The sequence below is a fragment of the Vidua macroura genome, chromosome 6, assembly GCF_024509145.1.
Source record: "Vidua macroura isolate BioBank_ID:100142 chromosome 6, ASM2450914v1, whole genome shotgun sequence".
Taxonomy (NCBI): Eukaryota; Metazoa; Chordata; class Aves; order Passeriformes; family Viduidae; genus Vidua; species Vidua macroura.
Window position 1 is genome coordinate 44,255,688 of NC_071576.1, and position 27,001 is coordinate 44,282,688.

Genomic DNA, 27,001 nt, shown 5'->3' on the forward strand with positions numbered 1-27,001 from the left:
GGAGGCAGTCTTCTCTTTCCTCAGAGGGTCCTGCTTTACCCCACTCCAGCACCAGCTTCTGTAACCTGCTAATTTTGATGTTGAGATAGAACTAAGGGGTTAGGTTAACCTGCCACTCCCTTTGTCAGTGCAAGACTATCTTCATTATATTATGTGAGTCTGTGAAACATCAAAAACTGTTTCTCTCTGTAACTTTTAGCCCCTTAATTATCACTAAGTATCAAGAGTCCAAATTGCTCCAGCCCAGCAATGGAGTTGTGCTTCCATTGTCCCCATTTGGCTGAGGCAGGGAGGAAGCAGGATCTCTAGACCTGTTCCAGATCTTAATATTGCCTTTTCTTCTGCCTGCCCATGCCTGAAATTGGTAATGAGAAAGCTATTCATTCCTTTGCTCTCAATACAAAGCATTATATTAGCTTGCTGTCACTTTGAGTGCTAGCTTATCTCTCTCCACCTGCAATTAAACTGTCCAAGGAAGGGCAGCACAGTCTTAAACTGCATCTTGAGATAAAACTCCTTTTTGTCGGATTAATTCTTCTGCACACACACTACACAATTTGCATTCTTGCATCACAAACAAGTATTTCCTGCAGTCCTATTGTCCTATCCTCATCAGAATTGTGACTGTTTCTAAATCAGTTTTCACAACGACCACTCAATACTTAATTTGTCCTCTGGCAAAAATCATTCCCAAAGACATGTGAATCAAGCCTGAAAGCAAGTTCTGAATGAGAAAGAAGGAATACCTTTAGCCACAAATACTCTAAAGGGTTGTTGGTTTGGTTTTTTTCTCTCTTGAGTAGTGAATCAGATAAGAGCATAAATTCTTCCAGTAATTTTCCTTCCTGTATAAATGCATCATATTATTAAGGCAGCTGGAGAGTGAGGATGAGGACATTCCTATGAATTGTTTCTGAAATGAAGAAAACTTCTTGGTAGAAGAAGATCAAAGTGAAATAGGCTTTCCAATCCTACTAACACACTCATCTTGAGCCATAACATTTACTGTCATTAATCCTTGAAATATTTGGCACAAAGACATGCAATGGCTGTATCGCTAATCACTGATGTGGGAGTGTATCTTTGCTCCTATTAGCCTAAAAGTGGATCTGACCGTGAAGGTTACAACATCCAGGCATTTGAAAATGTGGGACGTACAAACCTCACAACAGATGACATGATCTGATGCATCACCAAGACATCAAGGAAAATTAAGCTTAGGATGAGTCTCAAGGTCTGTGCAGTCACCATTCCTGCACCTGGGCAGATTGTGAAGGACTCCACTGCTTGACAATGAGTCAAGTATAATGCTTTTCGCTCTATTAAAATTAAATATCTACAATTGCATGTCAATAAGACAATCAGGTAATGAAAAGCATTAATCTTTAAAAAAAATAGGAAAGTAAAATTTTCACAGTTGAAAACTCTTTTTTCCCACTAAACAGCAGGGAAAAGAAGAGAAAGAAGTAGAATGGAACTTTAGTTCAGCTTTTAGCAGAAGTCTTAACTGTTTTTAAGCTGGCTCTTGATCTGTGGATGCAAGGACTTAGGTGAATTAGCAATACCCAGCAGGAGAGAATAGGACATAGCAGCTACAATGCTTAGGTTTGTTATAATCATCTGGTTTCACTGAGGTTTTCTTTACTCATTTTAATTCTTTTTTAAATCATCTGTTGTTACAGTGTCCCTAAAATACATTATGGAATTGCAAGCTAAAGCCAAGGCATACCCACTCAACAGTGACTCACTGTTCAGCCTGGGCAAGTGTCTGTCTCAGTTCAGGAAGAGGTGAATGGGGCAGTGATAGTTCTCAGTCTCATAAAACACTTCAAGAACTTCCTGTGAAAAGGAGTAGTACTGTCACTACAGTCTCTTACCTGCCTCCTTCCTAGCCCAGTAACATAGGAAGAGCAAAGGACAAAATCCCTGCAGAAAACTAACTCCTCCTGCTCAGCATCTGTTTATATCAGATGTTGGAACTCCCACCCATCCCTTCCTGACACAACTGGTAAGTGTATCTCCTCCACAAGACCAATAATGCACCATCACAGGGGAGAGGGAAGTAGGGTGGGATAAATATACTGAGAGGGAGAAAAAAATTAAGGAAAAGCCTTATGGCAAAGTATATGTTTAGGAGTTTTGTTATTTGTTATTTCAGGAGTTTTCTTAATAGCAGGTCCATGAAAAAGGCAGAGGGAAGGACTATGGAGGGCTGTGAGCAGGTTGAGGATACTGACAGCTGAAGGGCAGGGCTGCAGCTGGCTCTGCTGTGTCCACTAAGCATCCAGTGGCTGGAGGCTTGTCAGGTCCCAGGAGTGTTACTTGTGGTCAGTGCCTTTACTGTTCTGTGCAGTATCAATCCATATATCTAAAATGGCAGAGAAAAAGTAATGGGACATGGTCTAAACTTTTTATACTTTTAGTAGAAATAAAGAAGCTTTTACTGCATCCTTTTCTGGCTGTTCTCCTAGTTCTAGATAAAAGTGGAAGTTACAAGAGTACTTTGGTGATCTGCTCTGGGTGAGCCAAAGTGCCTTGGCTCTGGCTGGTGCAAAATCAAGCCCTCTGCTGGGAGCAGTGTCAAGGTAAGAGCAGCAAGTGCACTGGAAAACACAAGTTGCAGACACTGTAGAATCAGTGCTGTTTCCTGCTTGACTCAGTCTTTGTTTTTAATTTGGTATTGTCATCCACTTGTTTACACTGATACAGACCTAGTCTGGATAAACCAATACATGATTTCCAAACAGCTAACACATTCCAACATCGGTCGTAATCCCACGCTTGATTGATCCATCATGGCCTATAACAGTCATGCTGGTGTGTGGAATTGCACCCATTTCTTGCTTTGTTTGTCTCAGACAGTGCCACAAGGTGAATGTGAATGTTGGTAACAAAGCATTGGGTTGTACTGACGCAACGTGATTGGGCTCAGCTGCAATATCACCATTTCATAATGCAGAAGGCTTTGAAGAACCAAACAGACCCCAAACATCCTGTGAAGGTCAGATCAGAGCTGTTAAAGCAGTGTTGGCCAGAGGGAGACATCCAGAGCAATGCATCCAGGTATACGGGGTGGGTAGAGACAGATGCAGAGGGTCTGATACAGACAGGTATTACTTGATAGAAAGAGCAACTTCAGGACAAGGGAAGGAGCACCATCTGGTGGAAAACAGATCAAAATTAAAAGCAGTGATTCTCCTGATCTTTTCTTCATCACCTGGCAAAGAACAAAGGAATTGCTGTTGCCTCTAACTTGCTTTGTACAGTTCTGGGAACCCCTGATTTACTCTTCACGGAATATCAGATCTGTCTCAATGTATGTAATCTGTGCAGCTCATCACATAACATAAAAACAAGTCTGAGAGTCTGGGGAAGCTTGAAGTTTTAGGATGGCTTTGATCTGAATTCTTAAGCAGAATCAGATCCAGGTATGACATGTTTTGTTGTTTTTTTTAAAAAAAAACGAATCCTTTTTTCTCACCTGACCATTTCCATTGAACCTGTGGTGTCCTTGGGACTCCAACTCATGTGTCAAATATGACCAGTTAAAACTAGTTAATAGCTAAAAAAGGTCCAAGGAGGCAGACAGAAAAGATGCACATGAACTTAGACACACACCACCTTTCTTAGGCAACAAGAGCCCAAAGAGAAGAAGCCAAATGTGAGCCATTAGCTCACCTGCTTTTTTTGCAATGAATGGATCTCAGTCTAGTGATTGCAGAGTATTTCTGCAACAGTATTCAACATAGCAGCAAAAAGCTATCAAGCACCTATTTGGTATACAATTCAGCAGAACTAAGTGCAACATTAATTAGAATTAAGGGAATGAGTTAGAAGTCAAGTCAATTCCACTGATTTTGTAACTGGAAAAAGAGAAAACATCTAGCAGTAGTTTCAGAGTTTAATACTGAGCTAACACCATTTAAAGCTTCTACAGTAGTGAAGATCTAAGAGTCACCTGAAAAGAAACTTCAGAATAAGCAGCTTGGCAAATTACATTAGAAGCAGACTGTACCAAGTGTCTTAAACTGTTTCTTCAGTTGGGGTCAGTTTCTTTTCCTCACTTTGATTTTAGCAGCATTTAGCTGTCTTGTATTCTGTCCAGCCTCTTGCTTACTCCCCCTTGGTGGGAAAAGTGAGAAAACTCATAGACTGCAATAAACACAATTTAATAGGTAAAGCAAGCACACAAGCAAAATAAAGCAAGGAATTCATTCACCACAAGCAGGTGCTTGGCCATTCCCCAAGAAAGCAGGGCTGTATAACAGCTACTTGGGAAGACAAACACTGTAGCTCTGAACATGCCCCCTTCCTTCCTCTTTTCGTGGATTAATGTGTGAGCATGGTGTACAATATGGAACCTGACCAAATCTCACTGTCTTACCTTTGCTGTTTACCATGCTGGGAACCACTTACACAATAGTAACAATTGCACAAGGAAACAAGCACTTCTGTGTTTCCGCAGTTCTAACAACAGGCATATGCAGTCCTTTAAAATCCACCCTCTAATTTGGTTTAGGGATGTTTCTTTTGTACCTGTGTATTCCTTCACTAAAAAAACAAGACCTCCTTTTTTGTTTGTTTGTTTTGGTTGTTTTTTAACTGGAAAATCAAAGTTCAATGGATGAAATATTCTCTGACCTGGATTATAATTTTGGACATCTTCTGCTCTAAGAAGCTGTTGGCCCATCCCACTAGCTTCCCATTACCACCTAGCTTCAAATATTTGAACCAGGTAGAATTCGTCACTGTCTCTTTTGACCAATAATGTCATTTAATGCAATATTCTTTTGGAGTTAATATATTTTCACAAAATATTACAAATTTTGACAAAAGGAAATTTTCTGGTGGAAAAAATGCTGCCCTGGCAGATTTCTCACCAGCACTGCATTCAAGTACTTACAAAAAAAAAAAAAATGCAATGAGTATCTAAAAAAAAATTCCTATCCTCTTCCTAGGAACTTAGATCTTTCATCTCACCAAGGAGTCATAAAGAGGGTGGTTAACCTGTGAGCTACATTCCTGAATGACACACTGACCTGCTTGGGAAGGCAGGATACAAGGCCCTTACACTTGCCCATGTAGCTTACACTACATCTGCCAAGCAGCAACTGCATATTCCAAGGAGAAATTTCCAGAGGTAACAGAGGTAATAGTGAACTCAGACATGGAGCCAATGCTAAGAGAAGTAAGAATTTGAGTCACTTGCTGAAAGTATTTGATCAGTCCAGCCTGCTCCCCATTTCAGTCTGAGACCCAAGCCTGCCTGGGTGTGTTTAATGTAGTCATCTTGCTTCTTTGCAGGTAACTGTCGGTTCAAGACATGTATGTGTCCTCCCAGAGACATTCTCTTCTTTTATTGTTTTTATTTTTAAATGGAAATAGAATTTAAACAAGGAGCTACCTTTTCCCACTCTGCAATTAAACATGAAGTCTTCATAAGTTTAAGATAAGTACATATTGGTTTAAAACTTCAGGCTTCAAGATTTGTATGTAATTATGTTAGGATCTCAATGAACACAGACTGCTTGCTTATTATGTTCTTTATTGAAAATTCTCTATCTAAATTGAGTTTGAGGTTTCTCATTGCCACAAGATATATAATTCTTTCCTTGACCACACTCTTATTCTTCTGTTTGTTGTTTGGGAGGTTTTTTTTCTGTAATGAGTTAATAAGAGGGATGGTTGCAAAATGAGTCTACAGGTTTCATGTAAAGCTACTGCAGACAGTCAGTTGAAGCCATTTGTAGCTAATTGAATAAGATGACACGTTTCAGATCAGAGTTCCATTTTGTGACGTAGTTACATGCATTGGCAGATAGGTAGGTAGGTAGATAGGTAGATAGATAGATAGATAGATAGATAGATAGATAGATAGATAGATAGATGACCGAATTTTAATGGAAGGGTATTAAAACCCTTGGAGCTCTAGAACACTTAGCAACATCCTGAATGAACAGAAAGAAGCCTTTACCATTGATAATTCTTCATATTTTATTCTTGCTCTATAGGCAGTTATAAATAGGATTTTTAAGCAAATTGAGGTATCCAAATCTGCTTTATGTTGAGGTTTACAAACATATTCCTCTCTGAAAATTCTAGGTCATGTATAGTTACTGTATTTATTTCGAGAAAAATACTGAAATGACAGATTAATCACTTAGGTGTTACCTACCTTTCTGTACTTAATAATACATGTGTCTTAATGGAGTTGATTTATCTTAATGGCAATGACACTCTAAAATGTACCTCATCATGTGTCTAAATGAAGGAGGACTGCAGTCATACTAGGTACTGAAGACTTTTTCTAGGCATAATTTACAAATAAAGGGATTGTTCTTATTTGAAAACTGAAATGCCTGTTAAAAATCCATTAAATGCTAGAGATTCCTTCCAAAAGGTAATGTTCACAGTTTTACAGAAGGAAAAAATTGCAAAGAATAATATTAACTAGGGACTAACAACTGAAGCAAGAAGGACAAGTGGTCCTTGTGGCTGTAAAGCTTACACTGTTGAACATTGCAGAAGCACTATCTGATAACAGCTCTATCCCACTCTCATATGCTGCCTAATCTATAAGCATTACAGCTGGTGCTGTTGTAATGCAGACTCTTAGTTATCCCAAAGGGAAAACTGAAGGTTTAAAAACACCATTGCAGACCCCAACAGTAAAAATGTACAAACACACTTTCCTCCTTTTCGAGGGGTTTGGCACGCGTGCAGGATGGCAGCTCCCCATTGCTCCCTGCCTCTGCCCTCCCAGAGCACCTCCCTGGCAGCTCTTCCCTTACAGAAATGTACAAACACATATTAGAGCAAATGTTCTCCAAGCATGACAACTGATTACTATCTGACTTAACCTTGATACAGCCTAAGCATGTTAAGACCTGACAGTATTTCAGTGTTGTAAAAGGAATTCAATGAGCAGTGAGGGCATGCCTCCTAAACTTCACTAAGAGTTGGTTTGGGAGACAACTGCAAGCCAGCATCACAGAGAATTAATGCATGGTAATAGGAGGAGTATAGCATGTGTAATCCTAGCTGAGTTCATAAAAAAAGAAAAACATAGCAATTGTTCCAGAAACTGACATTGTACTTGCTAGCTCCCAGTTCCACTCCCTGGCTTTCTGGCTGACCTATGTCTGTCATCTGTCTATTCAGGAAAGTGGACATGAATTAGTTAAGTGTGAAGTTGTTAGGTATATCCTAAAGGAAGTTAAACCTCCAATTCAGTGCTCTCACATAACTGTAAATCACTATAGGCCAATCCTCAAGAGTAAAATGATGGTATTTAGCTTTCTTTTAACAAGCATAATTTACCCTAACCCAGCTGTCATTCTGTCAAGTTTTTGCAGAGTTCTAGTCATATACTCTTGCATTCTGATCTTTTCAGAATGTGAGGTGAATGAGGAAGTTCAGATGTGAATCCTTTGTGACTGCAAAAGGAAAGCCAAATGCCCCTTCCCGAGTGTCTCTTCTCTGCCCACCCAGACCATGCAAATGTTCTTTGGGATGTGTGAAGGGTTAAGAATTGTTCTTCATGTGTAACAATATGCATTTATCTGTTAATCCTTCATGCTCTGTTCCTAAAATGTCAATAGAATTGCTTGAGCCAACAGCATTGGCAGCATGAAGATTTCTGCATACTGCTTAACATTCCTGAGGAACAGCAGACACAGAAATGTTCATTTCTTTCTGGAAGCTGTCTAGTTAAGGGTTAGTTTCAACTGACTGCTGCACTGGTAGCTTTCAAGGCCATTTAATGGAGAAACTCAAAAAAATTAAACAGAAGAACAGCCTTAAGTGACCTTTCCAAATAGTCCTGGACTCCCACTATGCTTCTTTACAGAACAAATTACTAATACCCCAATTTTCAGGATTAAACCAAAGCAAAAGGTCAAACATGTGCATTTCTACAAAGAAATGCATGACAAGACAAGAAGTTAGGCACCAGTGTCCTGGTTGCTGGCTGCTCTCAGAGTCCCTGGGCTGTGTACTTGGAGTTCTCCTTCTCTGTGTTCCGAGCAAAACACACATCCCTCTGAGCTTCCTGATAGTTTGAAAGGGCCTTTGAAGCAACACGTTCTCCCAAGGAGTTAGTGTGCAGTGTTAATGGTGTACTGCTTTAGGAAGAAGAAAGTCTTCTAATGGAAAGAGGCCTACTCATGTACACACCCACCATCTAGACAGCCTAATGCAGGCAGAACCATTACTTTTTTCCTGCTGTGTCCTCCAGCTGAATTTCAGTCAGGATCAGTGAACATTTTGCCCTTCTGTCTTGTACCAAGGAAGGTGACAAAAAACTTTTAGAAATCTGACTGATTACTTGGTTAGTTCCATTCATTCGCAAGTCCCTTGGTGATCTCACAGCCCTGCAGGATTTAGTGATAACTGAGTTTTCTAAGGCTGTCATGAGTATTTTCACTCTGTTTCTTGTGACTCGAGTCATGAACATTTCATGAGGTTAGATTAGTTTCAAGAGAAAAGCCTAAGAAAGATTTTGTGCTTATAAGAAAGACCCTGCGTTTCTCATCCATGGACAGAGAGGGAAGAGTTTATTTAACTGGAACAGTTCACAGGTCTGTGTTTGAGACATATTTGCTTTTCTGGTCACTAAAACATATGAGCTGCCTTTGCAGGCAGTGGCAAAGGCATACACAGGTTTGTGTAGCAACTAAGAGGTTACTTTTCTGTGCTTTTGAGTTTCAAGGATTTTGAAACAGGTTCAAACACTTTCTGAAGTTTCGTCTTTCACTGACTCCCTTAATCTCCCCAAGCTTGGCACCATTTCTCACTCATGTTTATATTTTAATTTCAAGTTCCTCGCTTGAGAACTATATTGTTTAAATCTGAGGCTGTCAGTGATGGTGCATCTAGGAGTTTTGTTACAGATTTTCCAGCAGCTTCTCACGATTTGGGGGGTGTGGGTGTGCGTGAGGGGGGTGTGTGTTCAGGGAGGGTGCGCATGAACTCTGCATGAGGCTGATCACATTCATGGAAGCTCATTTTAGCTTTGCATGTTTTGTCACTGGGCCTGAATGCCTATGAACTGACATACCAAGTAGTACCAAGAAACTCTCCAGCCTGTTACAGCCCTCTGGATCATCCACTACTGTCTTTTCTGGTGAGCAGTGATAAGTCCCAACAAGAAGTCTGAGGTCAATCAAGACCTGCCTCACAGCCAGGTTGAAGGATCTGGAGCGCAAATGGTGTTCTCCTCTATCCTGACAGTTTCAGGGAATAATGGGGGCAGAAGCAAGAAAATCACACAGATGCCTACAGCCTCACTTGGCTCTGAGCCTGCTGTTACCAGAAGAATTTTTGATCACAGGTCAGCTTACATGACACCGAGTTTTCTGGCAACAGATGGAAAAAATGGATCTTTGCTCAGGAGTTAGGAGGTGACCCAGATTAGATGAGGGGAGGGGATAAAACTGGGATCAGCAGGCATAAGCACCACAATTTCTGCTGGTTTTATTTTCCAGCCACCAAAATGTTTCCAAGCATTCTGCCTATCCTCACTAGGACCCAGAGGTATTCTTTCTCATGGACCCTGCTGGAGGCATGCAAACCCAACAATGTCTCCAAAACTTGCCTAGCACAGAGGGCTCCAGCCAAACCTGCCACAGGGCAAACTGCTCTTCAGACCAGGTTGCTCAGGGCCCTATCCAACCTAGCCTTGAACACTTCCAAGGATGGGAGCATGGACTTTACAACAAGGGCAAGTCAAGCTTACAAAGCTACAGAATCTGCAAGGTGTAAAGAAAGGTATAGCTTTGTTCAGACTTACCTAAAGCCCCATTTTCATGCATTATGCCCTTCCAGGCTCTGGTGAGTAGGAACAAAAAAATTTGGCCTCAACTTAAGAATGATTAAATGTATTTTTCTAAGACACAGACGGATTTGTTAAACCAAGAAACCTAATGTGTGTACACGCCTCTAAATCAGCCTTTCATATTGTCCCACACTTTTTAAACAGGAAAGTGAAAACATTTTTAGGGAGCATCAAATGATGAGTAGCACCAAATTCATACAGATGATAGTTCCCAGGTCAGAATAAATATTAAATTCTTTACCTTTGGATCCTTGCTTTACTTATTTTACCCAAAATCCTTACTTTCATGTAGAGGTTGTAGTGAGGTGAGTGTCAGCCTCTTCTGCAGAGAAACAAGTGACAGAATGAGAAGAAACAACCTCAGGTTGCACCAAGGGAGTTTAGATTGTATAATAGGAAAAATTTCTTCACTGAGATTTTCTTCACTGGCTATCAAGAATTGGAACAGGCTGCCCAGGTATGTGATTGCAACACCATCCCTAGAGGTATTTATAAGAGCTGTAGATGTGGTGTTTAGGGACATGGTTTAATGCTGGACATGGCAGCGCTGGGTTTACAGCTGGACTTGAAGATCTTAGAGGTCTTTTCCAGCCTAAATAATTCTGTGATCTCCTGTGTAGATAGAGTGTTGCCCTGATTTTTTAAGATTTTCTAAAGTCTTCTGAGTTTACATTCTTGTAGCAAACTTTCTCACACACTTTCTGTAAATAACTTACTGTTTTTGCATTCCTTCATAGAGGCAGAAAAATTTAATGGACTAGTAGTTTGTCCAGTGTTGTTGGAGAGGTGGCACTTTCACTCTCCAATCCACTGTCACCTTTGGAAAACTATAAATGCTGGAGTCAGAAAATAAACTGGGCCTTTTTACCTTGACAATAGCAGCGGCTGGCGTTGTGCTTTCTCGTGTCCTATAGTGACAGATAGACATCTTGAATATTGGCCATCTTGACTTCTGAGAGAAATAGGTACTTTTATTTTGCCTTTTTTTATGGGCCTTGTAAATGAAGAGATGAAAGATATTTTTAAATGGTGATAAATTTTACAGCACTAAGTTGATCTCTCCTACTGTTTTCTAACCCTTGAGTTGTCTCAAGGGTTCATCAACCATATTGTTTCCTAACTCCTCTGACCTGAATCTGTAGGGGAATTCCCATCATATTTCAAAGGTCAAAGACACACACTTGATTTTTCCTCCCCTTTAAAAAATAACAGAAGGCTGTGCAAAGCATTTTGACCCTCATTTCTGGTGACATGAGAAAAATGGCTGTCACTCTACCTGATAATCCTTAGCAGGGATACATCTACATATTTTTGTCTGTTGGAGCAGCTGCCCACTCACAGCATCTAAAACTGGGAGGTGGTTAATGTAGTTAGAAGAAGAGTGGGATCTAAAAGTAGAACCATTCACATCCCAGTGAACTGTATTTTGGGTTAAGAGACCAGTGCCTTTGCTCTGTGGCCCTGCTTCCTTTCAGCCAAGTAGAAGGCAAGAGAGAACATGATTTCTCCCATAATGTAGTATATCTAATTTCTTGAGTTAAAAAGTGCACAGAGTCTTTTTGGCATCAAAGCATCCTTTTCTGTAGAAAAGTCAAAGCCATGCTGGAGACCATGCTGTTGGGTTGGCTGGAGAACCAAAGTTTCCTTTCTGATCCATCTCCTACAAATGCAAGCAGCTGTTGCCAGACAAACACAAAAACTCAGATGTTGCCTATTCTTCAACACTAAGTCTCTAGTCAGGCTTTGTTTTTTCTCAGTGTTTCTTTCTGTCACCAGTTTTAATTTTAATACTAAAAACATTCAACGCTGTCTTCTCACAAGAATTTCTGAGAGCAGGAAATGTGCAGCAAGTGAATCTTTAACATACAGTGATCGTTCCATATAAAGCCAAGGAGAATGCCAGTGGTTCCATCATTCTCCAGCCCCACCCTGTCTGGTGTAGACAATCTTTAGGATGCAAGGGAATGGGATCTAAGAGGAGAACTGGGAACTTTTTCTATGATGCAGCCTTGCTTATACATGTTCCTGGCTTCTTTTCATTACGGACTCTCCTGTCTCTAGTCAGTAGCACTGTTTCTGTGGGGGATTACAGGAGAAGGGAGAGGAGGGGAGGGGAGGGGAGGGGAGGGGAGGGGAGGGAAGGGAAGGGAAGGGAAGGGAAGGGAAGGGAAGGGAAGGGAAGGGAAGGGAAGGGAAGGGAAGGGAAGGGAAGGGAAGGGAAGGGAAAGGGAAGGGAAAGGGAAGGGAAAGGGAAGGGAAAGGGAAGGGAAAGGGAAGGGAAAGGGAAGGGAAAGGGAAGGGAAAGGGAAGGGAAAGGGAAGGGAAAGGGAAGGGAAAGGGAAGGGAAAGGGAAGGGAAAGGGAAGGGAAAGGGAAGGGAAAGGGAAGGGAAAGGGAAGGGAAAGGGAAGGGAAAGGGAAGGGAAAGGGAAGGGAAAGGGAAGGGAAAGGGAAGGGAAAGGGAAGGGAAAGGGAAGGGAAAGGGAAGGGAAAGGGAAGGGAAAGGGAAGGGAAAGGGAAGGGAAAGGGAAAGGAAAGGGAAAGGAAAGGGAAAGGAAAGGGAAAGGAAAGGGAAAGGAAAGGGAAAGGAAAAGGGAAAGGAAAAGGGAAAGGAAAAGGGAAAGGAAAAGGGAAAGGAAAAGGGAAAGGGAAAGGGAAAGGAAAAGGAAAAGGAAAAGGAAAAGGAAAAGGAAAAGGAAAAGGAAAAGGAAAAGGAAAAGGAAAAGGAAAAGGAAAAGGAAAAGGAAAAGGAAAAGGAAAAGTCAAAAATCTGTACCTTTTCAGGGGATAAAAAACTTATGGGAGTAGTTGCTACAAAAGTCAGCAAAAGCCTGAGTGTGGCATGATTCTTATTTAGAAGATTTACATGTATAGGGGTGAAGATGTGATGCAATGTGTTCATGACATTCTCTGTTATGATCGACCTTGAATTGTTTGGTGTTGGTGAGTTCTGAATGGAATCAACAGGTTCTGTTCTGTAGCTGAAAGAAAAGAAACTAGATTAGTGTTTATGTTATTACCATCCCCACACTTTCGACATCATATAAGTCAAAGTCTCAGGTCACTCTTACAATGGTGAGCGATAAAAACTATCAACAGGTTATAAACTAGGAAGTATCAGATGAAACCAGTTTAATAGACTATGAACAAAGTCCACTTTTTCAAATCAAAATCAGACACGTATCTGAATCAGAGACATCTCACTGTGGAATTCTTCAGCATCCATTTGCAAACCCCAGCAATTCTTCTCCAAGTGGTCTGCGAAGCTCTGTGATTGACAATTTTATTAAGAACTGTGAAAGACTGTGTCATGGACTAATCCAATGGCAACTTCTTCCTGCTAATCTCAAGAGTTTAGTCAAATTTATTCAAACCTGCACCTTTGTTCATAAGGTGAACACTAAGGCTCAGGTACTTCTGTGCAAAACCAAGTAAACAGCATGAACTGGGGCTGACTTGAGAATTCACAAGTGCAGAAGCACATCTATAAGACTGTATCAAAAGAGAAGTCTTTTCCCACATCCTTAAGAAATTAGAATTTTATTTAAATATCTGCATGGAGTAGCAGAGAAAGGAGAGGAAATCTCTTTTTTATGGCTCATTTCTTAAGGTTATACCTGTATCTATAAATTTTGTTCATACAGCCTTTAAGATCCCTTCTGTACCATGCAGAAACTCCTTATTTATACAGCTATTGATGTTTACAAGGTTATGAACAATTTCCTGTCTGGATTATCCCAGAGTTTATATGCTGCTTTATCAATGCAAAAGCCACATTAGAAGAAATCAGACAGTTGCTTTGGACAAGGTGATAAGCTGTTGCACAGCCTTATGTGTTTGGTCTCACAGACTGCAAACTGAGTTTCTGGAAAAATCTTTCTGCAACAGAAGTGCCACAGTATATGTGCATTTCCCCTACAGGCAGAAGCAAATCCCATCATTTTACCATTTCGAAAGAAATGTGAAGAGAGAAAGACAGAAGAAAGGTAAGCAGAGAAGGAAATTTAAAAAGAAGCACAGAGTAGAGAGATCAGTCAGTAGAAGGAGAGCAAGGAGAGTGCAGTGGGAGAAGGAAGGTGGGTCCTCTAAGGCTAAAGCTTTGCCCAAATGGAGCCTGTAGGCTTTAGTCATATTTGTCAGCCATCATCTTGTATAACAAGAGGTAATTCTCCTGGGACAATATGCTGTTCTGAAGTGGCTGGCTGGGACACTGCACTCAGGTGGCATTCGCCCAGCTCCATTAGCAGTGTTTCTTGGCATGGCTCCTATTGTGCTAGGGAGGTAAAATGTGGCACTCCCTCTGAGTCAGCTCTCCTTGTACTCACACCATGCAACATCACCTTGCATCACAGCTACTTCTTCCTACAGCCACTCACACCGCTGGTGCGAGGTGCATGTGACAGTAGCATGTGAAGCTCATGAGGCACATAATGGAGCAAAGAAATGCCTCCACTTGTGCCTACATTTTTTGCTCTTGCTGTTTATGCAGGCATCCTCAAGAGACTGCTAATTAAGATGGAGCTCCGGGGCACAAAAATCAAAACTATTCCTATTTTATATTTTTTTGAAAGTATTGTATTATGTTAGATGTATGGTTTGCTGTAGGCACACAGTTTGTGGTAATTGGGAGTGGGGCTGCGGCCGAGCCTCATTCCCAATGGGTACAGCTGTGAGAAGCAGGTGAGCAGCATTGACAGCAATGAGCCATGGAGTGCCCAGGTGCACTGACCAACCACCAAAGGGAACAGAGGGCACACGGGTGCAATGCATGAACACGAGGGGTATGAAAGATTGGGCTAAAGAACAAGAAGGGCAGATGCCTGCAGCTTTCTAAAGTAGTGTGATGTTACTCTGTATGGGCAGACACCTGAAGCCTTCTGATGTGGTATGGAGTTACTATGTATAAGTGAATGCTTAAAGCCTTCTGAAATTGGATGGTGATACTCTGTGCATGGTGGCCCTCTCAACTACAGCATGTGCTGTGGCATATGCTGTGACAGCTTTCATTCACCAATTCATTCTCACTGCCTCTACTGTTGCTGATCTGTTGCTTCTAATCATGCTAAGCATCCTATCCATGAATCCTATTCAAATCTCTTAATGATCATTTCAGACCTAAAAGTAGCTGCACCTGGGCTAGAACCCAGCAGGCTTTTGTGGGTCTAAGAGGTAGAGATGTCACCTGACCTCAGGTGAGTGCTATTCATTTTCTAACACCCACAGTGGTTTGCTGTGTGACTTTAATCCAGTTACTTTTCTGCATCCTGGTCTTTGCCAGATGCAAACAATGAGAACACTACCTCCTGGGCTTTGAGAGCTCTAAACAAAATTTGATAGCCCTTCTTACATGTGAAGGACACAAAAGAAGGAGTAATACACTCCTCAGTTAAGTGCTTAAACAGCAGATTTGCTTAGGTGGTCCATAAGCCACATTTGCATAAATCAACAAAGGGGATTTAGACAAAGAGGGAAAAAATCAATACAGGATGAAGGTAAACTTTCTGTACTTGAGAATGTTTCTCCCCCTGTCTCTGGGCTGTGCTATGCTATATATATTATCACTGTCATCGAAAGGGGTGTGTATAAGAACTTGAAAAACCAAACCAGCCTGTCTCTAATTTTTTCCATATATCACAGTCCTGCAGGTGGCTTTATTACTAAAGTGCTGGGCTGTGCTGCTGTTGAAGCCTCCTGCTCCCCCTTGCTCCCAAGACCTACTTCTGGACTAAAGTGCTACATCAGGATTAATCACCTAAAAGTAAGCTCAATTTTTTTACTGAAGTCATTGTTTGTAAAAGAGCTGTAGGCTGCCAAAATGGTTTTGCTGTGATGATTTTATCAGGCACTCAACTGATGTACTCCCTGCCATTCTCATTTCTGCATCACTAATTTTCTCAATGGTAAACAACAAACTTTGCTTCAATGAATTAATTGTGGACACAAACATGAGCCTCAACACCTTTTAATAAATTAACAATCTCAGCCTGTATCACTAAATCAGAAGAGACTGTTTGTAATGTGAAAACTAATTTATAGATTTTGTGAACACAGTACCAGGTGGAGTAAAACAGTGCTGTAAAGCTCTCCTGTTGTTTGGGGAAAAAAATGTGCCTGACTCTTCCACTTTCTGTGTCTCCTAAGTGTATTTAAGCAGATATGTGCATACATAAATAGCACCAGTTAATGGTGAGATACTATTCAATGTGACCCAAACAAATATCCTGTTTGCATAAAATGCATGAAAATATATTCTCTTTTCTAATAATACTAGTTATTATCATTAATTTCTGGAACATCCAGAGTTCTATATGGAATGTTCCAGAAATTAATGGTAATTAATAATCTTTGCATATGGGTAAATCAGTATTTTTCCTTCCCTGATAGCTTTTGCTGCCTGTAAATCATGTGGTCAAACCTGCTGATAGGATTTGAAGCTGGCAGCTTTACCCCACACCCGTGAGCTCAAGTCTAGTCCTCAGCAGGAACTGAGGTTGCCATTCCACTTCACAAGCAGTTTCCCAGCTTAGAGAAATAAGTTGTCCTCACAAAAACTACAAAATCAAGCATGTGCCTAGTTCTAAGTTTTTTGGGGATTTTTTTTTTTTGTTTTTTTATTGTGGTTTTTTTTTTTTTTTTTTTTGTTTTGTTTTGTTTTTTTAATCCAGTGGTTTTGGAATATTTTTCACACCCTTTGCTTGTAACAGTTCAACCATCTTCCCAGGTATTATTTCAGCTTGAGGATATCTACTTTCTATGGTTCATGGATTCTGGATTTCATTCCAGACATTTGTGGGAAATCCTATATATTGGGTGGCAGGTATAAAGAGTGAATGAGATACTTTGAGAAGGTTGTCCTTGCAATTATTTTTAAATTGGGTCTCTCCAATGATCTGTGGGGATATTCTATTCTCACCATGATGACAATTGGCTTTCAGCTGCTTATTTCTACCCACTGAGTTGGCAGCACCACACAACACACCACTCCAGCTATGAGCACGAGATTTAGTTCCTAATATGCTCTGCAGCTTGGTAATGAAAGCAGTGACCAGGTAGAGACGCACTTAGCTGGCAAGAAGAAGGATTCTGAAAGGCACCAGAGAAAGGCATCTGTAATAATGCAGGAGTTCACCAATACGGGATTGCCAGTGTTAAGAGAGCAATACTCTGTGCCCTGGAAACCCTATACTTCACCAGGGAATATACTTCCTGTGGGGAATCCCAACTCTGAAGGAGTTAATTCTAAATGTTCTGGTGTTAGGTCACATCCATATTCAGAAGCTAAAGTAAGCACTGCTTGTTAGAAATCTTCTCCCTTCTAAACAGTTGGTTCAAATTCCTAAATGGTCCTAATATTCTTCTCTGCACTCAGGCTGAATCATTCTGAAAAGGGAGATAGTACAACCTGCTCATGTTAATGAACCAAACTTTTGGTCAGAACTGGGAAAAAGTTATGGGTGCATGCAACATTTTTCTCTTCCAAAGCTCCTTTTGTTCTTTTATGTGACAACACTGCTAGTCTTCTGGAAAAGACCTTGCCTGCCAAGACACAGTTTGAGTAATAAGAGTAATTTCCACGTGGCTTCTGGTGATGCTAATCCAAGACCACTAATCATGTAGTGTTTTGTTTCTATATCACTAAGTTTGACATATGAGGTAGAATATAAATATCCTTGCTTCCAGCAAATGGTTGTATTCAAAATCCTGCAGGAATTGAGTCTTTTAAAATAATATTCTTTTAATATTAGTTTTCATTCCATCCCAGAATACAATTCTAAATTTCATTTGAAATTACAGAAATCACAGAAAATATTTTGTTCTAAAATTTAAAGTGATATGATTTGCTTGAAGTTAATTCTGGATCGCTCAGATGAATTGCTTTGATTTTTATTAAAGATCTGCCTGTTATTTACTCTTCTTCCACTTTTTTAAACAAACATACAAAAAACCCCAAATACAAACCCCACAGCACTGAAATTGAAATAGTCTCTAGGGGATTTGTGATATCAGCAGATCAGCAATTGCCAAAGGCAAAGCAGCCCAGCTGAGGCATTTTGGCAATTTCTAACTTTACTGCAGACTGTTATTTGTTATCAATATAAGGTCTGTGGTGCAGCAGCTGCACAGCTCTGACTTCATCCAGGTGAACAGTGGTACAACATCTGCACTCCAGAGAATATGCTAAATTGAATTCCATGTGTAGCTGAGTGTGAGCTCCCTGCGCTCTTAAGAGACGCAGCTTTACTCAACAATCAGGTCAGATGCCTCTTGCTAAGCAGAGATGAGCTGAGGAAATAACGAGCCTTCTCTGACCAAGGAACGCTTCTTCCTCCACGTGTTTTCTATTGCTCAGTTCCAGATGCTTTTAGTCTTTCTAGGAGTTCTTCATGGTTACAGTAATTTCTCTCCAGAACCAAATTTAAACCAACCAGGGAATTTCCTTATCATTTCTTCCACAGTAGCCTACCAGTACATGTTGAGCACACACAGATAAAGCCACTACAGCAGTGCCACCAGCATTGCACAGGCAGCCCTTGAACAGAAAACTACTTTGCTGTGAGGCCAGAGAAGAATGTAGGTCAGCATAATAACATTCGACCTACACTTTCCTCTGGTGACAGTAACAGGCTTAAGGACTGTGATCCTGATACTTTTGAAAACCTGTTTTGTGCTTGGTAGAAACAGAGTAGAAGCGTAATTAAAAGAGATTAAACTGTGGTAGCAAGACTGCCTAGAAAGGAACAGATGAAGACCACTGATTTACAGGCCATTGCTGGGCTCAGCTTCTCTTCTAGAAAGCACACTGCTATTTTGTTGTATGAGCCCAAAGCCAGTTTCTAAAATATTTTCTGCAGAAATGTGAAATAGTTCTGGCACACCTCATCAGAGACAGGACCCTGGCTTTAGAAGGACTGCCATCTGGGATCCTGCAGCCCCCTGCCGTGATCCCATGGGATGAAACACAGGGTAAGTTTGCCTTTCCATTCCCATGTTGGTAATTTTAATGCTTTTATTTTCTGGCAATCAGAATATATCAGCATTTATATTTTTTTCTAATACAAAGTGGAATATGTTAAAATTTGTGACACCAGAAATATTGTGGAGTTTTTCATTTCTTCTCTTTGTTTTCCAGCACTTGTTGAAAAGAGGAAAATCACCTTAAAAGGCTGGAACAGGAAAGGTCTGAATTCTAAGTTTTTTTCCTCCATCCTCAGCTATTCACCTGCCAGGTATCTTTCCCCTCACACATCAAGCTGTACTTTTAAGAATAATTCTGGCATGTTCCTATCACAAGGGGATGTACTGGCTCTTATGTTCTTGTATGGTGGTATGTAATTTTATCTGCCCCTTTTTTTTCTCTTAAAAAAAACCCCTGAAGTCTTTCATAGACCCATTGGCTTTGGCTGATCTTTCCCTCCTCAGTGGGGTAATACCTTGATCATATTCATCATTTACAAGACAACAAAGCTTCCTGAATTCTTTACTCTGGTATGAGATATAAAAGGTTTGAGGTGAAGGTGAGATCTCAGTGTCAGCACCTTTAAAATGTTCATCAAACACAACAGTACTGCAAGGGGCTGTGAAATATTTGAAAGGAATTACCCGAGTCTTTCCAAAACCAAAGCAAAGACAGCAACTGGACCAGATGAGTGCTGTTCCATTAACAAAACATGTAATCTCATTTATATGATAGTACAAATATTGTCAGAGAAGATATTTATCAAAATCAGATCAGTTTCAAGCCCAATGGACAAAGTATTTCGAGGTTATTCACTGCACCTGTGGATTGGCAGAATAAATACTTCTGCTTTTCTTTCATATTATCTTTAGATAGAAGAACAAGGAGCAATCAAACACTCTTGTAGATAGAAAAGCAATGTCATGAACTTTTCACTTGGCTGCACATGGAAACACAGATAAAGGTAAGGGTCTGGACTGGCCTGTGGCAGTAGCTCACAGTAGCCTCTGAAACACAGGGCTGGATTCATGCCCAGCCCCACAGGGATGCTCATCTCCTCTAAATCTGTCAAGTTGAGGAGGTTATGATATTCTAGTTTTCCTAAGGGAGGCTGTTGGCAGAGGATTAGAAAAAAAATTGAAAAAGTATGCCTGATTCAGAAAGGGATCAATTCAGCCTTCTGCTTTTCTTGAGCAGCCTCTAAAGTTCCTGTAGAGCTAAGGTTTAATTTTAAAGCTTTTTGGTTGTTTTTTTTTGTTTGTTTTGTTTTGTTTGTTTTTGGTTTTTTTTGTTTGTTTGTTTGTTTTTCCTTCCCTGGCAGAAGGCCTGTGAGCCTGCACTCCCAGTCTTCCCCACAGAAGCCTTCAGACCCTGGCACAGCCAGGTGTGCTCAGGCTGCAGGGCTTGTAAAGCTGATTCAATGTCAAGCTCATCTGATTTTCTTTCTAAATAAGGAGGTGAATGAAATCTGAGATTCAAATATCCTCAAGGTATGGGTCTCAAAAGTCAGACTCAGAGCTTCTGCCCACCTCTTGGCTTTGCTACAATGTCACAGTAGAATCTCAGGGTTTAAAACTTCGCATGCCATATATTACATTAATTCTGTATGTGCATACATATGAAGATATTTATAGCATGGGAATGATTCATGAAAGCAACCACAAATTCCTCTGTAAACATTTAGGAGTTGTAATTAAAGTAATTAGAAGTATTAATTACTTTACAGAAGCCATGTAGGATGCAAGATCCATAATACAGTTATTCTGTCACAATTTCAAGCCCTTTGAATTAATTTTACTCTGGAAACTCCTCCAGCTTATTTGCAGCATTTTGAATTCTGAACTCACTGTCTAGACAGACTCTTCACTTGACTTGCAGTGATATAAGCCATTTTTAATTACCATTTCATATACGCAATGCCTAAAGTCAAACTTTCTGGATTCAACTGAAACTTATATAGTGAATAATAGATGACTGGACTAAGAAACTGTGAAATACAGGTCAAGTGTAGGATGCTGTAATATGGGAAAATAACTACATTTTCAGATTTTTTTAGACTACTTTCATTCACATCCTTGATGGTCTTTCTTTTGCTATTTACTGTTCTGCAACTGCCCCACTCAAGTGATGTAATAAATATTACAGATAATATATTCAAAATTAATGTAGAATCCTTAAAGATCCTAAAGCAATAATTCCTCAAGTCTTGGATTCCTGTAACTGCTTAAGAATCAAAATTGAGAGAAATTACTAGTCATCCTTAAAAAGTTAAAAATACAATAACAAAGCCTGTGTTTTGATTCTAGGAAGAAAAAAAAATAGTGCTTGTGTCACAAATTATGTTTGTTAGCTGCAGTATATATATCATGCCTGGTCTAGATATTATACCAGTAACAGTTAAAATATGTTTTTCTGGGGGAAAAAAAAAGTTTATTGCAAATACATACATATTTCTACCAATTTTCCTGGTTTCCTCCTCAGCATTGCTGAGGAGAGAAGCTGTTAAAAAAATTTGGAATTTGATTGGCTATAATTGGCAGGATTACTTGGAAGCTCTTTGTCCATTGGTGTGTGTTGAGAGTAATACATTTTTCATTTTCTAATCTAGTAAAAAAATATTCCCTATGATGACCTTAACATTATTTTAGATTGAGTGAAAGAACTTGCTGGAATTGTAGGAAAAATTGTATAAATTAATATAAGTTATCTATCTGCCGCAAAGTGTAGCAAGGTGCCTTTAACTGAATACTTTCCAATCTAAGAGTCAAGTTATTTCAGTCTAAGAACACATCACTGCTTTTATTACAGAGTTCTAAATTCTCACAAATTCTCTTCTTTGACCTTTTAAAAAAAAAAATTCAGTTTTAAGATGAAGTTTTTATTTCCAGGTGAAACATTCTCTTGAAATATCTCACACAAAATGAAGTACAAAAGGCTGAACAATAGAAAGTACAAAAAGGCCAAAGACAGGGCTTGATGTGCTCTGCAGGAATAAAGAAGGAAGACTGCAGTTAGGAGAAAGCAAAGGGATTAGTTTTGCTTGAAATATGTTTATATGAATTTTTCATTGCAGGTTTTCTTTCTTGACAAATATTTTACAGATTCTAATTCTTTCTGGACATCTGCCATCTCAGAATACTGGAGTGAGCACCATGTCTGTGAGTGGTTGCAATTTTGCTGTGACCAGTACAAACTAGATGTCCTTTTCCCACTTTAATATCAATGACTTGCAATTATGCAACATGACCCAGGAACAGTTTGTGGGTGCTGCAGGCCTTTGTGGAGAATATTTGTATTTCATCTTACAGAATAGCAGGATGCATGGTTAGCATTCCAGAAATCAAACTCAAAACATAAAGCATTGCATTTTTTTGTGAGTTTAACAAAAAACTGTGGAATCTGCATTCCTGAGCATTGAAAAAAGGCAAAATACAGAGGCCACTTAGATACTACATGAGCAGTATGCAGAAAAGGGCAGGCAGACAGCAATCACTGCAAGCTTTGGCCTCACAATCACACACAGTCCAGGCTCATCTTTGCAAATCAGTCAAATTTCCAAAGGGTCACAAACTCTGCTCTCTCCTTTGGTTTCCTACTCGAAGTGGTCAACCTGAATGCTCCAAGGGAAGTTTGAATTCTGACAGGATATAGAAAGACACAACACATTGTCATTCCTGTAACTCAAAGTAGTGAAGATTGGTCTGCTTCTTAAAGAGAAAAGAAGTTTTGCTTGATGGTGTTATTGTGCATACTGCACTTATAATCCACCTCATTTGTAGTATGCTTAATGATGCACTTGAATTAAAACACTTTTAATTTATTACTTTCAACCTTGTCTTGGAAGATTTTTTTTTTTTTTTTGCTTAAATGAGCTGAGATTCAAAAACTAAGCAATTGATAGATCAATGTAAGTAAAATAGAAGTGCAGTTGCTGCTGCAGATACCCTTTCTTGCTAATCAGTCCTGCCAAAGATCAATTGGTGTGCATGCCAAGCTTTGGCAATTCTACCCAGCTCCATTGTGGTGATACAAACAAAGAGTTTCCACCAAGCAGGGAATTTCAGAAGGTCATTTCTCTAGGCCCTAGCAATGAGAATCTGAGGAGCATTTTAGCTGCTCAAATCCCTCAGTGGCTCAAGCCTTCTCTGGCTTAGGGGAGTATTTGGCCAAACTGGAATTTTATGACTGCTGAAAAGGGATTAAAGGCTTAGGCTTGCAAGTCCTGGAGGATCTCATGGGAGCTGACACTGCCAGTGGCTCCCAGTGGCAAGCACCTGCTTAGTCACAGTGTGCTGGAATTCATCCATCCCTCACTGGCCCACTACCCACCTTTGAACTACCCAGTGGGGAGTGGAGGCTGGCAAGGCAGAATGAGCACTAAAGAGTGACCTGGGTGCACAGTGAACAGGGAGAGGCAGGCTGAAGCTGAAACAGGATCATTGACAGACTGGGAAGACCAGAGGCAAAGCAGTAAGAAAATACATGGATAATCTTTATCAAAGTGCAGCAGGGTTGTGCAGTGACTGAGGCTGCTGCCAATAGGCTGGGAAAGGTGAGCAAGACTAGAGACTGTCACAAGAGCAAAACAACCCTGTGTTTAGGTTGGCACCGCTCTGCTGTGGAACTGACCTTCATCACTTTCTTCCACACAGTCTTCATATATCTCTTCAGAGAGGCTATTCTGAAAGCAATTATTAAATGTAGGCAATAAGGAAGTTATTAAGGGAAGTAAAGAATACAGAGCTGTGAAGAAAATCTCATTAAGAAAATTAAATTTTTATGTCTGTAGAAAGATTTGACACTTGTCAGGAAACAAACTACAACATCTCATGAATATCCACCTCATGAATAACAGAAGGCCTGTGAGGAAAGAGAGTGGTCCAGCAATGCCAGGCCTTATTGCAACATAATCAGTGACCAAACCATGGCTGCACAAGCAGGCTTGATTCTAGTTTTTCCTGGTTTTATATGCCATACTCACAAGTCAAGTTCCTTGAATGCAGATTTGTATATGCAGGCATTTCCTTATGTTTCGTGAAGGTAATTACTCCTTTAAAAGGTGATACTGGTCTAATAACGTAGACAAGTTCCATCCCTGTGAAGATCTGATCTCCAGCATGAGAGATCTCCAGTTAGAGAAACGAGGGAGGGAAGACTGCAGGAGTAGTTTTTGAGGCACAAGGAGCTGAATGAGTTAGTTCCTACTAACCTTAACTGTAAAGAAAGGGAGACAAACTGATATAGATGACAGCAAGAATGAAGTGCCAAGGGACCACAGGGCAAAGAAACAAAACACATGAATCATAAGAACAGAGACATACAGACACAATGCAAAGGGTAAGAAAAATACCCCAAAAGTTAAAAAAAAAAAAAACTAAAAAAACTAAAACACTGGCATAGTCCCCCCAACTCCCAAGTTTTCAGGATAGTTATGAAAGTTATATCAGGAAAGTAATGAAAAAGTGGAAGTCCTGACATAACTTTCATAACTATTTTGAAAGCTTGGGAGTTGGGGGGAAATGATTAGGTGTGTGGTTATTTTCTTCATGTTTTTTCTATAGGTCATGAGGTACTACACTGTGAAGCATTAAATTCTGCCCCATTTCACTGCTTTTTAAAAGTAACTCTTTAGATACATTTCCCAGTTAGGTTCCTATACTTTGGAGTAACACAGAAAATTTTCTTTAAGTTCATAAGTAAAAACTTTTTTGATCCATTGTTCCCTAGATCATTGCATTTCTCAGATATGCTAGAATTCAGCATGTCATCCAAAATTAACAATTCAATCCTCTCTATTTGTCTGGATTGAATCTGTCCAGTCAATCAAGCTAACAAATAAAAAAAAGATTCTGTTCTGAACTATTTATCAAGGAGCTACCTTCTTTGCCTATTAATCTCATCTATGCAAATGTATCAATCCATATATATGTGTATGTTTAGGTTTTTTGAGCCAAAAAGTGTTCACTGCAATTATTTATCACTCTTCTTTGTGCTGTACTGGGGAGTTGCAATTGCTCACATGATATCGATTTTGTTACATGGCAGAATTAGTATAATTTTTATTACAAAGAATTTTCAGCGAAAATATTACTTCACTTTCTACAACTTCTCATGCATGTAAGTTTGAATTTTCTTCTACTAACCCTTTTGAAGGTGGATTCAAGTAACCTTTGCATTTGGAAGAAGCAGTTCTGGCAAGAGCGTAAGCATTTGCTGAAGTAGATTAATTTTGAAATGCAAATTATTATTTGTGGCAAAGTTTCTCTAGAATTTTTGCCCACATCTATGCAACCATAGTTTTAATTCTTCAAAGCAGTCTATGACATACAGTTTTACATTTAGCAGTAACAATTAATGTGCAGTAAGTGCTCTCAGCTGCGCCCTACCTAAACTTCACAGTAAGTATATTGGTTAGAATGAAACATGATATATGAAAATTCAATTGTGTTTTTTGAAAACATCAGAGCTGTTTGGTAGTTTTTATGGACACCGGGTTTTACACACTACAAATTAAAGCAACAGCTGTAAATCCATCAACAATTTTAGGCTAACCACAGGTGGCTTTCAGGGCTCTGAACTTGCTTTCCAGTGGACTTCTTTGCAGCATGTTATTCCACATAACCTCAGATCATTGTTGAGTTCCTTTGTTGTTTGGCCCTAAAAGTCTCATTCTTGAAAATCTGAAGTCTAGGGCTGTGCCTGCAATAGGAGTTGTGTTTTACAGAAAGCATTTGGTATAAGAGCTGGAATTATCAAATCAAGTGTTGCTGCAATAAAATTTTAGGTTGGTACCATATTACACAGGGTTAGTGGGCAACAGCCAGCATGCCTCTCACTGACTGTACACCTTTATCATGTCCTGGCTTCATCTCTACCAACCAAATGTTACAAAACTCAGAGAAGTAAGGGGGATGGGGGGGGAGAGGGAATGACTATCATGTGTTCATCTTTTACCTTTCTGTGTGGATTTGAGAACCAAATGCCATCCTGTGTACCCCATGGTCCTCTGAGTGCCCTTCCTCGCAACACAGGGACCCCCATGTAGACTTTTGTTCACTTTTCATCCCTCAGATCACTTTCTGCACAGACTTAGAGCCAGCAACAGCTCTCTGTCCTGGACTTTTTTGTTGGGAGCAGTGGCTGGACACTTTCCATTTTGGAGCTGTGCTTTGTTTGATTTGGTGCCAGGTTACATTTAGTTTTCTAGGCAAGTGCATCACCCCATCTAGTGGTGCTGAGGAACAGGGACAGCAGGAATTGTAAACACCAGCAAAATCTGTCTCTCCTGACAATTTTTGTGTGGTAGTAGTGCCTGGGAGCTATCAATTTTGAAGCTGGGCTCTGACAAGAGTAAATACTGTGACAGTACATTTAGGTGGGAAGGAAAGTATGGAGTCCCAGTGCTGGTCATGCAGTTTATAAGCTGCAAGGGAAGGTGAACGCAAAGCAACAGCTTTCTGTGCAGGTAAATTTTGTGTAGGAGCAATCATTGGAGGTTTTCAAGTTTGGAGCTATGCTTGTGGTGTTTTAGAGAGTGTCATTGTACATTTTGTTGGCTGGGCAACTAAATTTGCACTATTTCTGGAGTTATTTCCTGAAGTGTCCCACCAACACTGGGACTGCATGCCCTGCTTCCCACCCTCATACTCTCATTCTGGAGCCCACCTCTAAAACTGTAAATGTTCAGTAGCTGCTCCCACAGTAAAGGTGACAGGACAGCGCTGTTGCTGGCCTTCCATTTCCATTTGTAATCCCCCCACAGCCCTTCCCCCCCCCCCCCCCCCCACACCAGGCCACACTCCGTGTGCCCCAACCCTGCCCAGAGCAAATGCTTGATCCAGATATCTGGGGCTCTGTTATGGGAAACTGAGGGTTGATCCAGTAAGGAAACCTGGTCTGACTGTGTGAGGAGTCAGGAGGGGTGCCCATGGGATCACTGGAGCCACCCTCTGTGAAGCAGCTCAGTCCCAGCAATTAAAGTATCTGGAGCTGGGAGTGACTGCCAGAGTGGCTGCTGGGTGGTCAGACAGAAAAGTTTCCTAACAGTAGATTTAAGTGGGAAGGAGAGTGCATAACCACAGTGTTTGTGGTGCAATTTACGGGCTGCAAAGCAGACTGAAGTCCAGCAACAGCCTTCTGTCCTTCAGCCTTTCGTGTAGGAGCCATTGCGTAACATTTTCTGGTATGGAGATAGTCTTTCTACAGAGTGATC

At 40.3% G+C, this 27,001-nt stretch overlaps 1 protein-coding gene across 1 annotated transcript in view; it reads left to right on the forward strand.

The window, feature by feature from the left end:
* The window catches only part of LOC128808998 (uncharacterized), a 37,976-nt gene that overhangs the window by 3,532 nt on the left and 7,443 nt on the right, over positions 1-27,001 (forward strand). Inside the window, exons 4-8 of the mRNA XM_053980690.1 lie at positions 13,755-13,819; positions 15,471-15,591; positions 18,686-18,797; positions 18,964-19,011; positions 21,891-21,947. Coding sequence (XP_053836665.1) covers positions 13,755-13,819; positions 15,471-15,591; positions 18,686-18,797; positions 18,964-19,011; positions 21,891-21,947 — 403 coding nt within the window. The remainder of the gene's footprint in view (positions 1-13,754; positions 13,820-15,470; positions 15,592-18,685; positions 18,798-18,963; positions 19,012-21,890; positions 21,948-27,001) is intronic.